This window comes from Danio rerio, chromosome 5, assembly GCF_052040795.2.
Source record: "Danio rerio strain M-AB ecotype USA chromosome 5, GRCz13ab, whole genome shotgun sequence".
Taxonomy (NCBI): Eukaryota; Metazoa; Chordata; class Actinopteri; order Cypriniformes; family Danionidae; genus Danio; species Danio rerio.
The window spans coordinates 48,069,580-48,083,046 of record NC_141025.1 but is presented as its reverse complement, the minus strand read 5'-3'; the positions used below and the strand labels follow the sequence as shown (position 1 = coordinate 48,083,046).

The 13,467-nt window shown below is 35.0% G+C and overlaps 2 protein-coding genes across 13 annotated transcripts in view; one reads left to right on the top strand and one right to left on the bottom strand.

Annotated features, from left to right (window-relative positions):
* Positions 1 to 13,467, bottom strand: part of iqgap2 (IQ motif containing GTPase activating protein 2) — a 457,800-nt gene that overhangs the window by 250,811 nt on the left and 193,522 nt on the right. The window lies entirely within an intron of this gene.
* Positions 2,870 to 13,467, top strand: part of ssbp2a (single stranded DNA binding protein 2a) — a 73,258-nt gene continuing 62,660 nt past the window's right edge. For 11 of the 12 annotated variants that reach the window (XR_015490308.1, XR_015490309.1, XR_015490314.1 and 8 more), the window contains exon 1: positions 2,870 to 3,039. Coding sequence is in view for 2 of the 12 variants with exons in the window: in XM_087252113.1 (XP_087108239.1) it covers positions 2,987 to 3,039 (53 nt within the window). In the remaining 10 variants the exon portion in view is untranslated. 12 annotated transcript variants of the gene reach the window in all.

The following is a 13,467-nucleotide window of genomic DNA, read 5'->3' as shown; positions in this document are numbered from 1 at the left end:
TTTAAAATTAATAATAAATTGACACGGATGTTTTATGTCCACAAATGAAATACCTATTTAGAAAAAATGGCAGAGAACTGAGCAATAAAATGTGAATAATATGAATCGCTTAGTGAATTAGCTGCCCACTTTAAACAACCACAGAAAAAACAGCCAACGTTTTATTTAATTATTCTTCAGGACACAAAAAATAACAAAAATAATAATTTGACAAATGAAGTACTCACCAACTTCATCTGCAGTAAGCATTCAGTCATTCATTCATTTACTTTTCAACTTAGTCCCATTATTAATCTGGGGTCGCCACAGCCAAATGAACCGCCAATTTATCCAGTACATGTTTTACACAGCGGATGCCCTTCCAGCTGTAACCCATCACTGGGAAACACCCATACACTCTCATTCACACACACACACACATACACACACACTAAGGACAATTTAGCCTACCCAATTCACCTGTGCCACATGTCTTTGGACTTGTAGGGGAAACTGGAGCACCCGGAGGAAACCCATGCAAACATGGGGAGAACATGCAAACTCCACACAGAATATTCCAACTGACCCAGCCGAGGCTCGAACCAGCGACTTTCTTGCTGCGAGGCGACAGCACTACCTACCTGCAGTAGGCAACACAAAGCACACTCCGTTCAAAGGGGTGGTCCACTGCGATATCATATTTAAAACTTAAGTTGATGTGTAATGTAGATGTGTGAACATAACATAAACAACATCTCTGAATGTAAGACCCTCAAAGTTTAATGCAAAGGGAGACATTGGCTTTTACAAAGTTAGCTAGGCAAAGCCTACAGCAAACGAAGTTTGGAGACTACAAAAATAATACGTCTGGGTTAATGAAGTCATAACCCCTCAGCGCAGCAAAGGTGCGTGGACAGATGTGCTGTAATGTTACAAAAGAGATGCTTCACAGACTTTGTAATAAAATGTGTAGTTATTTGGAATAATAGGTATATAAGAACAAATCTCTCTTCTTCAAAAGTTTGAATGAAAATTATATTGTGTTGGTTGTAAAACTTCTATAATTAAATAACTTATTTACAGTTAAATTTTTTAGATAAATTAGTTTTTACTTTTTCAATTACTCCAAAGGAGTATGACAACTGTATCCAATACTGTATTTGTTCTTGCCATATCTAACCTATAGAGCATATAGAAGTAATTCTTCAGAGAAAATATACGTTAAAGGTAGCTTTTTTAAAGACACTTGGAAATCATTGAGGAAATAAATATATAAAAAATATTATAACAGGTGATATGGCTACATGTAAAAGCTTAAAATCATATTTAGAAAATATCGTCACCAGTTATAAGGTTCTATATGACTTTTTTGTCAAAATTGAGTTATTGACATTCTTATTAAAAGACATCTTATTTACATTTATGGGATTTTTTTTTTTAGTTGTTTTCATTTTAAGACTTTTATTTAAAAAACAAATGTTACACACATACTGTTAGTTGTGGAATGCAAAAACTTTGAAGCTCATTTATTATCTCAAAATCACTCAGAATGCAGATAGACCATTATAATTCCAAGGTGACTATATTTATACACTGGAAATTGTATTATGCATTATTTCATTATGAGCTACTCATTTTGCATTGTTTGTACATTTTATCTATTTTAGACAAATTTCACATTAATAAGAAAAGATCCAAGAAAATATTTAATTCAATTACTTAAAAGCTACTAAAACAGTTTGGAGAACATTGTTTAAAAAAGAGCAAATAAGACTTTTTTTATGATATATATTTTTTTATTTATTCTTCTTTATCTGTATACTCTGGCATATTTTCTACGTAATAAATAATTTTTTTTCTGTTTTTTTTTAAGTTTTTTGATTTGTTTTTCTGTTTTGTTTTTGGTTTAACTTCCAAAACGTCCAGTCTCGTTCACGTCTTGATTTTTCTTTAACTGTATAAAAGAGCTTGTTATGCTTGATATTGCAAACGTGTCTATTACTGTATTTTACTGTACTGTATCACTTTTAATCTTTTATCATAAATGTACTGGTGTGTGGCACAAATAGTTTGTCCATTTACTTTTATTTGTTATTCCTTGTTCAAACCACGGATAAAGTCCACTACGTGAAAAAAAAAACTATATATATATATATATATATATATATATATATATATATATATATATATATATATATATATATATATATATATATATATATATATTTTTTTTTTTTTTTTGGAATTGATGTTGTCCACTAGATGGCAGCCCGATTAATTTAAACCAGACCCAATCCTGCGGGCAGGGGGACCACTGCTCAGCAAACATTAATTTTTTAATTTATTTTATTTAATTAATTTATTTTTTTCAGCAAACATTAAGTTCCTTTACCTTTTACCTTTTTATTTTATTTTTTATTAAAGATATTTAAGTGTTTGTGAGGCTAAAATGTTACGTTATATCTTCTTCACCCCTGCTTAAACCATAGATATTTTAACAACAGAAATGGTAACAGTTTACACTACAAATATCATTAGAAATCATTACAAACCAAAACATTTTTAACATCAGAACCCACGTGCATTTTAAGGGTCTTTAATCTGTTTTGTCATGGTTTTAGCATGCCACATATACAATTAGAGGTTCATATGACTATTACAGTTCCACTAAAACCGAATAAAACCAAATTTTTAATTGTTGATTTTTTTTTCCTTTATTTTGATCAGGACCATTCTTCTGAACCCACTGAATTGTAGAGGGCGTGGCTGCAGATACATACTTGTATTGAAAGGTGTTGAGTGGGCGTGGTCACCTATGTTTCTTTGCTCAGTCAGATAACGGAGAGAGAGAGAGAGAGAGAGAGAGAGAGAGAGAGAGAGAGAGAGTACTGTTTTCACCGCGGTCCGTCCAATAGTGAGGAGCTATATGAGTCGCTATGGTGACGAGATTGTTTCGCCGGAGGTTGTGATGGGTTGACAGGTGCGGGACAGTCGCTTCTGTGCCAGCATGTACGCCAAAGGCAAGAGCAGCGTGCCGTCGGACAGTCAAGCCCGAGAAAAGTAAGTTATTGATCAGTAGATGGAGGAGATCGCATCTGCAGCCGCGCACACGCATTTGAAAAGAGGAGACATAAGACACAGCAGCTGCCTGTACTGGGCTGCTGCTGTAACAGCTAACGTTATGCTTCGCCACACAAGTTAGGTGATTTCTGCATTATCACAATTTTGTTCTAGGCTTTAACTCGGGGAATCGTGTGGATTAGTAGCCTGGATGGTAACTGAGAATAATATTGCTCCCTTCATCTTACAGCAGTCAAATGCTAATTGTATGTTATGTTGCTTTATTATTATTTATTTATTTATTTATTTATTAGGGCTGATTATCTTTAACGACACGTAGACTAACTTAGATACTGCGTTTTCCATTGTAACTCGGTGTTTAATGAAATTACGAGTGACCTTTCCAGCTGTCCATCTGAATGTCTGTTGGCTGTTTCCCCCCTGGTTTTAGACATTTTAAATGAACGCAAGCATGGTTTTGTTGTCCTTGTAAGGTGCTGTGGCAGATATGTTAAGCTTGGTAACAAAGATGCTAAATTGTTTAACAGTAGGCTAGTTGACAATCTCATACTTTTATACTTGTATCATCATGGTTCGATGCTTAAATGAGTATGAATATAGGAAATTGTGTTTAGGTGTTTTAACAGTAGTTTCCTCCTGCTAAACTTTAGTCTTATAGTGGGATGCACAGCAAACAGATCTTTCTAACATTTTTCAATGACTCTTTCGCTAATAATTTATTAATTAATTGTAATGAAAGTTACCCGGTTGTCTTATACAATAAAAAGCAACCTCTTAACCTCAAACTTGCTTTTAAAACATCAATAAGCTTACCCTGGAGTCAATAGTTTGCTGATGTGTCTTGGTGTAACATTTCTTTATCAGTGTCATGAAAGTGATTAAAACTACCCTTAACATACCAATTTAAATAATACAGTCAATAAAGTTAGACTTGTGTAGTTTTACCATTCTTTATAATTTTGTATTATAAGATTTTGCAGCCTCCTGAAATAACAATAAGCATTTGACAAAAGTGAGAAAAATTGGCTCTGGCAAGTAAACAGAAGGCCAGCTATAGCCTGTAACTGTGTTAGGAACAGCAACGTAATACATGGTTTAAATCTGATACATGTAAGTGATCTGATACATTAAAATCAAAGGCATACAAACTGTCTACTTAAGAAAAAAATGTCACAATGTGTCAGCTTTTCACTCAGTGGAAAATGTAGCTTGGGATGTTTATCTAGGTTGCCTGCCTGAGGGTTCTTTTCTTGGCCTGAACTCCATACGTGAACACATGTGAAATTTGTATCCAACCAAGTGACCAAGATGGGAAAAATAGAAGGATGATTATTTATTCTGTCGAATGCACATACGCAATAAAAAAATAAGAAAAAGAAAGTATGTAAATATGTATTCATGCAACAGTTCTGTCTGACTCTTGATTCTGATTGGCTGATAGCTGTGCAATATTCTACTGGTATCAGCACTGTTTCATCCTCCTCACCCATATGTATCACTCTACTTTCAACAAGTGTGGAGCAGAACACTAAACTTATTAGAGTTTCACAAATACTGCTGTTGTTGGACTACATAATGTACTTTTGAGACTTTTTAGATAAGGATGTAGTTGTTTAGATTGCAAATATGTAGTTAATAAAAAAAATAGTGCCTATTAGCCTATTTGAAAATGTTTTTGGATAATTTTAATTTTGAAGACTTCCAGTGTATCAACATCCATCAGCAAAGTTAACTTCAAATTACAATGGTGATGACTTGTTTATGTAACTGAATGATTTTTAAAAATAAGAACAATAATAATACTGCATTAAATCATTCTTTATCTTACCGTCTTGACTAACTAATGATTAATTCTCTCGTATGTGCTGGTGCTGTATTCTGATGGAGGTAAAATGGTGAATTTCCGTTGTAAGCAGAAAATTCTTTTGTTTGCCTGCATGCAAGCAGTCCTTCAGAAAGGGTTTGTAAAGCTTCACAGTAATGCTTTAACTTAGGAGAAGTGTGTTTGTTTTCCTGTCAAGAAACCTGCATTGTTTTGTGATGTGCTAAAGTTTAAGAAAGTTTAGGTTCAACATAAATACATTTTTACTTTTTAGCTGGCTAACGGGGCAGAATAAATCCAGATTTGATTCGGGAAATGCTTTAGATACGTAAGATGCTTTTTTATATGTGCATTAAAAATTGATTATAAAAGGTATCTGAATGACCTTCAGCTATAATTAATTTGTTAAATCTTATATACATTTACATGTTGTTTCTTTTTGGCATATTATCTCTTCTTTCATGTTTGTCATTTCATTTCTTAAATAGTCAATATATTTACCTTTACTTCTATAAATCTTTTTATTGTATTTATAGGGCTATATTAAATACATTTAGGTAGCAGTGCATTTCTGAAATACAGCCGTCTTGCCGTATTTGTCAAAAATCTTAAGGCAAATTTATCATCTAGATAAATGTTTCCCAAACCTATTTCTGGAGGCACACTAACAGTACATATTTCGGATATCCCCCTTATCTGACCAGTTAAGGTTTTGGAATCTCTTTTAATGTTCTGATGAGTTAAGGTAACACTTTATTTTGATGGTCCATTTGAGTATTAGTAGACTGTTTGCTTGATATCTGCTTATACTGCTCCTTCAACAGACATTTAACTGACTATAAGAAATTTTGCAAGTATATGTCAACTTACACTAACCTTAATTTCAACCCTAACCCCAACCTAACAGTCTACTTATAATCTAAGGAGAATTAGTTGCCATGCAGATGCAATGTAATAATAGCATAAAAAGCAAACCATAAAAGCAAAGTGTGACCGTGTTTAAGGTGGAAGAGGTTGAAAATGTATACTGTTAGTGTGCCTTCAGGAACAGGGTTGGGAAACACTGAACTAGATAGCCTACATTTACTTGATAATTTTATCATATTTATAATTAAATGTCATAATCAACTTTGCAATGATGATTAGACATTATTTTACAGCATTTTGCTTTTCCCTCATTAATTAAATTACTCTTTAATTGGCTCTGTGCATCTTGCATGTCCATGCTCAGAAACATGGCTACCCATGAGTAAATGTCCCATCAGTGAGCACTAGGGGTTGAACAACTTTAGATTTTTGGAAGTCGACTTTTATATCGAGTCGATGTCGACTAGTCGCTAGTGACGTTATCAATAAAACACAAGATCCAAATGTTTTGCAACATGCCACAATCTGCAATTTATTTGTAGGAACTATATACACATGCTGTTTGTCAGCTTATAACACGTTGCAAAAACATTGCAACATTACAACATTACTGATTTTACTGCTGAATAAATGCATTGTCAACACTTTAATTTCATTAATATTTCAACATTAGCGTCTGGGCTAATTTATCTGCTAAATAAATGCAGTTTTTAAAGACATTAATCACTGCACTTGCTAGTAAGAATGTAACAATACTCAATCCTCAGCACACAGATTCATGTGAAGTTATTTATAACATGAGGCACGAAAGACAAAGGCTTATAGCAATAACATTACTTTTCCAGGGTTGCGTAAACATGATTGGCTAGCATATGCTCTCTAGGGTGTTTGCATGGAGCGATCTGACTGGCATGATGGCATCTGTTTGACCATTTAAAGTTCACTCAAAGTTCACGTGAATTCTTGACGCTGACATAGGAAAAATAACATTTTACAAATTATTTTAAATAATCAGAGGACAGATGGCGTGGTGGAGCAGTGGGTAGCGCTGTCACCTCACAGCATGAAGGTCGTTGGTTCGAGCCTCGGCTGGGTCAGTTGGCATTTCTGTGTGAAGTTTGCATGTTCAGGATTTCCTCCGGGTGCTCCGGTTTCCCCCACAGTCCAAAGACATGCGGTACAGGTGAATTGGATAAGCTAAATTGTCCATATGTGTGTGAATGAGAGTGTATAGGTGTTTCCCAGTGATGGGTTGCAGCTGGAAGGGCATCCGCTGCGTAAAAGGTGTGCTGGACAAGTTATAGGTTCATTCCGCTGTGGTGACCCCTGATTAATAAAGGACAAAATAAAATGAATGAATGAATCTGAGGGCAGTTTCATTCAATGAACTACCTTTGTGTGTAAAGCTGCCATGTAGTTCAGGTCAAAAAACATGTGATCTGCGATTAAAAAGCATCAATAAAAAAAGCATCACGGCAGAGCATTAAAATCGATTAGTCGATTAGCAAGCTAGTCGGTGCAACCCCTAGTGAGCACTAAAGTAGGAGATGCTTTCATGTGAAAATGAAAGTGTGAGATGCATGTTGAAGTTTGTTTCTCACCATTGGCATGCTTGGTTTGGGACTTATGGAGCTGCACATTGTTGGATTTGCTCTTCATTGTTTGGGTTTTCAGCAGTCATTATTACATTACACTGAAGTAGACAGAACTTCAACTCTGAAAACTGGAATGAAGCATTTTCAATTTACCAGATCTTCTATGTTAAGCTGTTTTGACACAATCTACATTGTAAAAGGGCTATAGAAATAAAGATGAATTGACTTAAATTGACTTAAATTGAATTAAATTGAGTTAAACCGATTGACTGTAAAGGAAACAGTTGAAACCAGAAGTTTACATATACTCTAAAAAAAGAAATACTAAACATTTAATATTTTAGGTCCTATAGGATTACCTAATTGATTAACATTTGCTAAATCCCAGAATAATGAGAGAATTTTTTTGAGAATCTTTTGTTAATTTCTAGACAGTCAAAAGTTTGCATCCATTTCCTTGGTATTTTTTTAGATTTGCTTTTAAACTGTATAACTTTGATCAAATGTTTTGGTTATCTTTCCACAAGTTTGGATCTTCCTGTTTGGAAGACCCATTTGTGGTCAAGTTTTAATTTCCTGGCTGATGTCTTGAGATGTTGCTACAGTATTAATACATAGGATGCTATCTATGCTGTGAAATAGACCAGTTCCTTCTGCAGCAAAACAGCCACACAACATGATGTTGCCGCCCCTATACTTCACAGTTGGGATGGTGTTCCTAAGCTTCTAAGCTTTCCCCTTTGTCCTCCAAATGTAACACTGGTCATCATGGCCACAAAGTTCAATCTTAGTTCCATCAGACCACAGGACATGTCTCCAAAAATTTTCCAGTGTAATTTAACAAATTGTAATCTGGATTTTTTGTTGATTTGTTGATTTTGGCTTGTTGATTTTCCCATGTTGTCACACAAGGAAGCGGTGTGTTTGAGGTTTTTCTTAAATACTTTTCTAATGTTGTGGGTTTGCCAATCAGAAACTTCCAAAACCTTGACACAATCATCTGAGTTATTTCAGAGGCATTATATTCTTATTGTATGTAAACTTGACCAAAGTTGTAACAATTTTTCAAAGAAATATCTCTCATTATTCTGCTGTTAAGCATAACAGAAAAAAATGTGATGATCCTAACTTACCTAAAAGAGAACAAATTTAGTCACATCAACATCTGACTTTTTTAAAATGATTATGTGCTTTTTTATATAGTGTAAGTAAACTTCTGCTTTCAATGGTAAATGCATGTAGTCCAGAAGCTCAGAACCAGAACTCAAAGTCCTTTAGCTTTCCAAAGTGACATAACCCCACTGCAAAACCCAACAGGCAACTTTATCAAATGAGTGTGGTTTACTGAAAATTTTCTGAAAGTTAATTCTACTCATTTGAAAAGAGTTTTGAACTAAATACCTCATTACTGCAACTTAAAGTAAGTACTCATATAGATTATTTTTTTTAACTCAATTTCATTGGGTTTTACAGTACTCAGTTGGTTTGAGTTCTCTTCAGTTATCAGGTTTTACTGTACTGAAATTGGATTAAGTTCACAGTTTTTTAGGATAAGTTTTTGAACGTAAATGGTTTGTTGCAATTGGTTTCCTCAAATAGTTTGCGTTACTTTAACTTATTAGGTTTTAAAGTGATGACCAGATGACCTATAATGACCAGAGATCTGAGAAGTGTCTTATCTAAACAGGGGAATGTGGTAAAACTCAATTATGACCAATAATTATGTCCACCTCTCTGATTTTACGAGCAGTCAATTGTTTATGCCTTGGAATGTATATCTGTTAATTAACAGTTTCTGTATTTTGTGTGTTTTTTTTATAGTTGTGTATTAAAAGACCATAATCTCTGCCATGTCAGCTTTTGATATTGAAAATTCTACTTTATTGACATTTTAAGTAGTTTGTTATATGATAATGTACTGTATAATAAATAATATATAGAGAAATAAGTCTGTAAATTAACAGAAAACGTACTGGCACTTTATTTATTTATTTATTTTTGTACTATATACCAGCCAATTCAAATGTTATCACTCGATTGAATGGGCGTTATCAGTGGTTATCAGCTGGGTTAGAAGGGGGCATCTGTGCTTAGTAGGCTCAGAAGGCTGTTATCATCCATCCACATAGTTAATCAGCTATAAATCACATCCAGTTGCGGCCGGAAATGAATGATAATTGTTAATGCAATTAGATAAATTTCCCATTATTTGTATTTTATTAGCGTCTACCCCAACCCTAAACCCAACCGTCACAGTAATGTTTAAACAGATTTGGATCTGGAGTCTTCTCTAGTAGTATAGCTGATTAACCATGTGGATGAATGATAAAAGCCTTCTGAGCCTACTAGTATAGTCCTACTGGCCCATATCTATCAGCTGATAACCACTGATAACGTCCGTTCAGTCGGGTGAATTATTAAAAATGTTAGTAAAAGTCACTTTTTTTAACTTTTCATGGTTAAAAGTTGCAGGAAAAAAGATCAAGGTCCCATAATGCGATTCAAAGCATACTGTAAGTAAATGGCGGAAAAAACAAAAAACATAAATCACAAAATTTGTAAAACTGCTAATTAACAGATTTTTGCAGCATTGCAGGCAACATGCCATGTTGCTAAAGCACAAGAAAAACAAATGACACTTTTAAAGCTGGTAATAAACATTTATGATCAATAAAGTAATCTGAACTCACTGACCACTGCTGGTGTGGCCATAAGGCAATTCTGCATTCAAACACGCATAATAAATATTTAGTTTCACTACTTTCTTCTATAAGGTTCCTGGTGCTTTTCAAATAAACATTCTCTTTGTATTCTCTATAACGTAGAGAGCTGTCATTCCTCTGTTCTGCAGTTGTGTTCAGTATGTAAGAGAATGACTGGTGTTGTGGTTCCCGCTGCTGGGACAGTTTTCCTGCAGAGTGGTTGGCCTCTGATATTTCTCTCCATCATTGATATGCAAGCAGCATCACAGCGGCCCTACTGCAAGGTTAAGCAAGCGTGACGGCATGGCTTAGAAACCAGCTAGGAGTCTTTCTGTTTTTAGTGTGTGTTATGCAGCCTTCCTTCTTCGTTCACATATCACACTCAGCGTCTGCATAGTCTTTCAGCTTTCCAATGTGACATGTTTGAAACCCAACAAACTTAAGGAGTTTCCCTGTTACTGTAACTTCAGTCTATGCCTCATAATGTTGTAAACCTAACCAGAAGCTTCTGGTGAGTTTGTGTGTTGTGAGTTTTTTTCCAGAGCTGCACATTTTATCCCTCTGCTTTCATCTGCAATATAATCTGGCATTTCCTGTTGCTGTGGAGAAAGGCATTGTTTCTTGAGGTGTTGTGCGGCATGATTCTGCTTTTCATTCTGAGTGTTCACATTTTCTTTACTGTGCTTTCTTTAGTCCAAAATTATTTGTTGACATGTTTAAAATCTTTGCACTCATGAGCTTTTGTATATTTGCCTGTTTTATTATTATTGTTATTATTAAATTTTTAGAGAGTTTATTTACACTCACCAGCCACTTTATTAGGTACACTTTAAAACTGGTTAGACCCTCTTTTGCCTTCTGAACTGCCTTAATCCTTCGTGGTATAGATTCCACAAGGTACTGGAAATATTCCTAGGGGAGTTTAGTCCACATCAACATGATATCATCACAGAGATGCTGCAGATTTGTCGGCTGCACATCCAAATCTCCTGTTCCACCACATCCCCAGAGGTGCTCTATTGGATTGAGTTCTGATGACTGTGGAGGTCATTTGAGTACAGTGAACTCATTGTCATGTTCAAGAAACCAGTCTAAGACGATTCACGCTTTATGACATGGCATGTTATTCTGCTAGAAGTAACCTTCAGTAGATTGGTACACTGTGGTCATAAAGGGATGAACAGGGTCAGCAACAATACTCAAGTAGGCTGTAGCGTTGACACAATGCTCAATTGGTTCTAATGGGCCCAGAGTGTGCCAAAAAATATCTCACACACCATTACACCACCAACTCATCAGACCAGGGGTCCGTTCTTCGTACCTCGCTTAAATGATCTAAGATGATTTGGCAGATCCTGGATCTTTTCATCTCGATAACTGATCTCTCGCTAATTTGGTTCTTCAAACAAGTTCGCGAATCAGATTAGAATGTCTGGATGAACTGATCTGAGATCGCTGCGTGTGTTGTGAAGGACACATCTATCGATCCTCGAAATCATGATCAGCTATGCAGCGATTGGTTGACGGCACAGCAGCGTAATGACATCATCTGATTAATATTCAATTATCCATGGGAGCAAAATTACATCAAATTAGCAGTAAACCGTTTGTTAAATATGACACGCAATAACCTTCCACATTTGTTGTGAGCTGCAGGCTTTACACTTTCTTGTGTCAAGAGTATTCATCATGTATTTAAATGCAAATCAGTGTATTTAGTTCTACATTTAGAAAAGATTTTCTTTATTATAGTAGCCGTTTTTTAATCGGTGTAAAGAATAACTGGTTGTTTACAAAAGCATTTTCATATTGGTAAAGGCGTCTGCAACTTTTGTGAAGCATCAAATCACTGACATATTAACTGTCAAAACATGTTTATGTATGCATAAATGTATTATTGCTTTAAAAAAAAGTCACATATTCTGCATTTCTATCATACACAATTTGTACTAAAGCGATCTAAAACGTTCATATCAATAAGTTCTCTTTGCACCATAAGGTGGCAGTCTTTGTACTTTCATTTTGAGGGTGCAGATTACATAAGTTTTATTAATATGTATAACTTTATTTATTTTATTAATGACTATAACTTTATATATATATATATATATATATATATATATATATATATATATATATATATATATATATATATATCTATATATATATATATATATATATTTATATATATATTTATATATATATATATATATATATTTATATATATAGTTAAAATATATGTACCATTTTCCCAAGTGTATATAACTACTACTGTAAGAAAATATTAGAATTCAGAACATACTTTCTGTATTATCTTTGCTTGAACTGAGCCGATCTAATCCTGTTTATATGAATTGAATCTGCTCCCGATTAGGTTTGACCAAGCAGAACTGTTGCTATGACAACAACTCTCGGATCAGCTTTGAAGAACGAAACGATCCTGGATCATGTCAAATCGTCAATATCCAAATCCAGCTAATTGAGTAATCCACGTACGAAGAACAGACCCCAGGCAACATTTTTCCAATCTACTGTTGTCCAATGTTGATGAGCCTGTGCAAATTTTAACATCAGTTCCCTGCTCTTACCTGAAAGGAGTGGCACTCGTTGTGGTCTTCTGCTGCTGTAGCTCATCTGCTTCAAGGTGTGATTTGTGCATTCAGAGAGGCTGTTCAACATACGAGTTACTGTTGCCTTTCTATCAGCTGGTACCAGTCTGGCCATTCTACTCTGATCTCTGGCATCAACAAGGCATTTGTGCCCACAGAACTACCACTCACTGGATATTTTCTCTTTTTCAGACTGTCCTCTGTAAACCCTTGTGATCGTTGTGCTTGAAAATGCCAATAGATCAGCAGTTTCTGAAACTCTCAGACCAGCTCGTCTGGCACCAACAACCATGCCACTTCACTTAAATCAGCTTTTTTTCCCCATTCTGATGCTGTCTTGACCATGTCTACATGCCTAAATGCATTGGGTTTCAGCCATGTGATTGGCTGATTAGAAATGTGCGTTAACAATCGAATAGAAGTACCTAATAAAGTGGCCTGTGATTGTAGTTAGCTGATAAATAAGAAAGCAAACCACATTCATTCGTGATAGCCAGGTAGAGCCGAAGAACCTGGGTCATGGCTTAATTAACCCAGTATAGGCTGAGGAATGCAGCATTGTCCAGTCCACACAGGATATGAGTTTCATTCTTTAGACTTAGATGGCCTTTTCCCCTCTGAAATAGTTTTGTTGTACTTTCATGGCTCTATTTCACCTGTTTTGATTCAAGCAGAAGCAGTGCTTTCAGTATACTTTTTTGTATGTGCATTCAATGATTCAGACAGATTAAATGTTTTCATACAGACTGCATTTGTGCACGTAAAATATGAGATTGTATGAGATATGAGGTATGTAAACAGCATTTATGAGA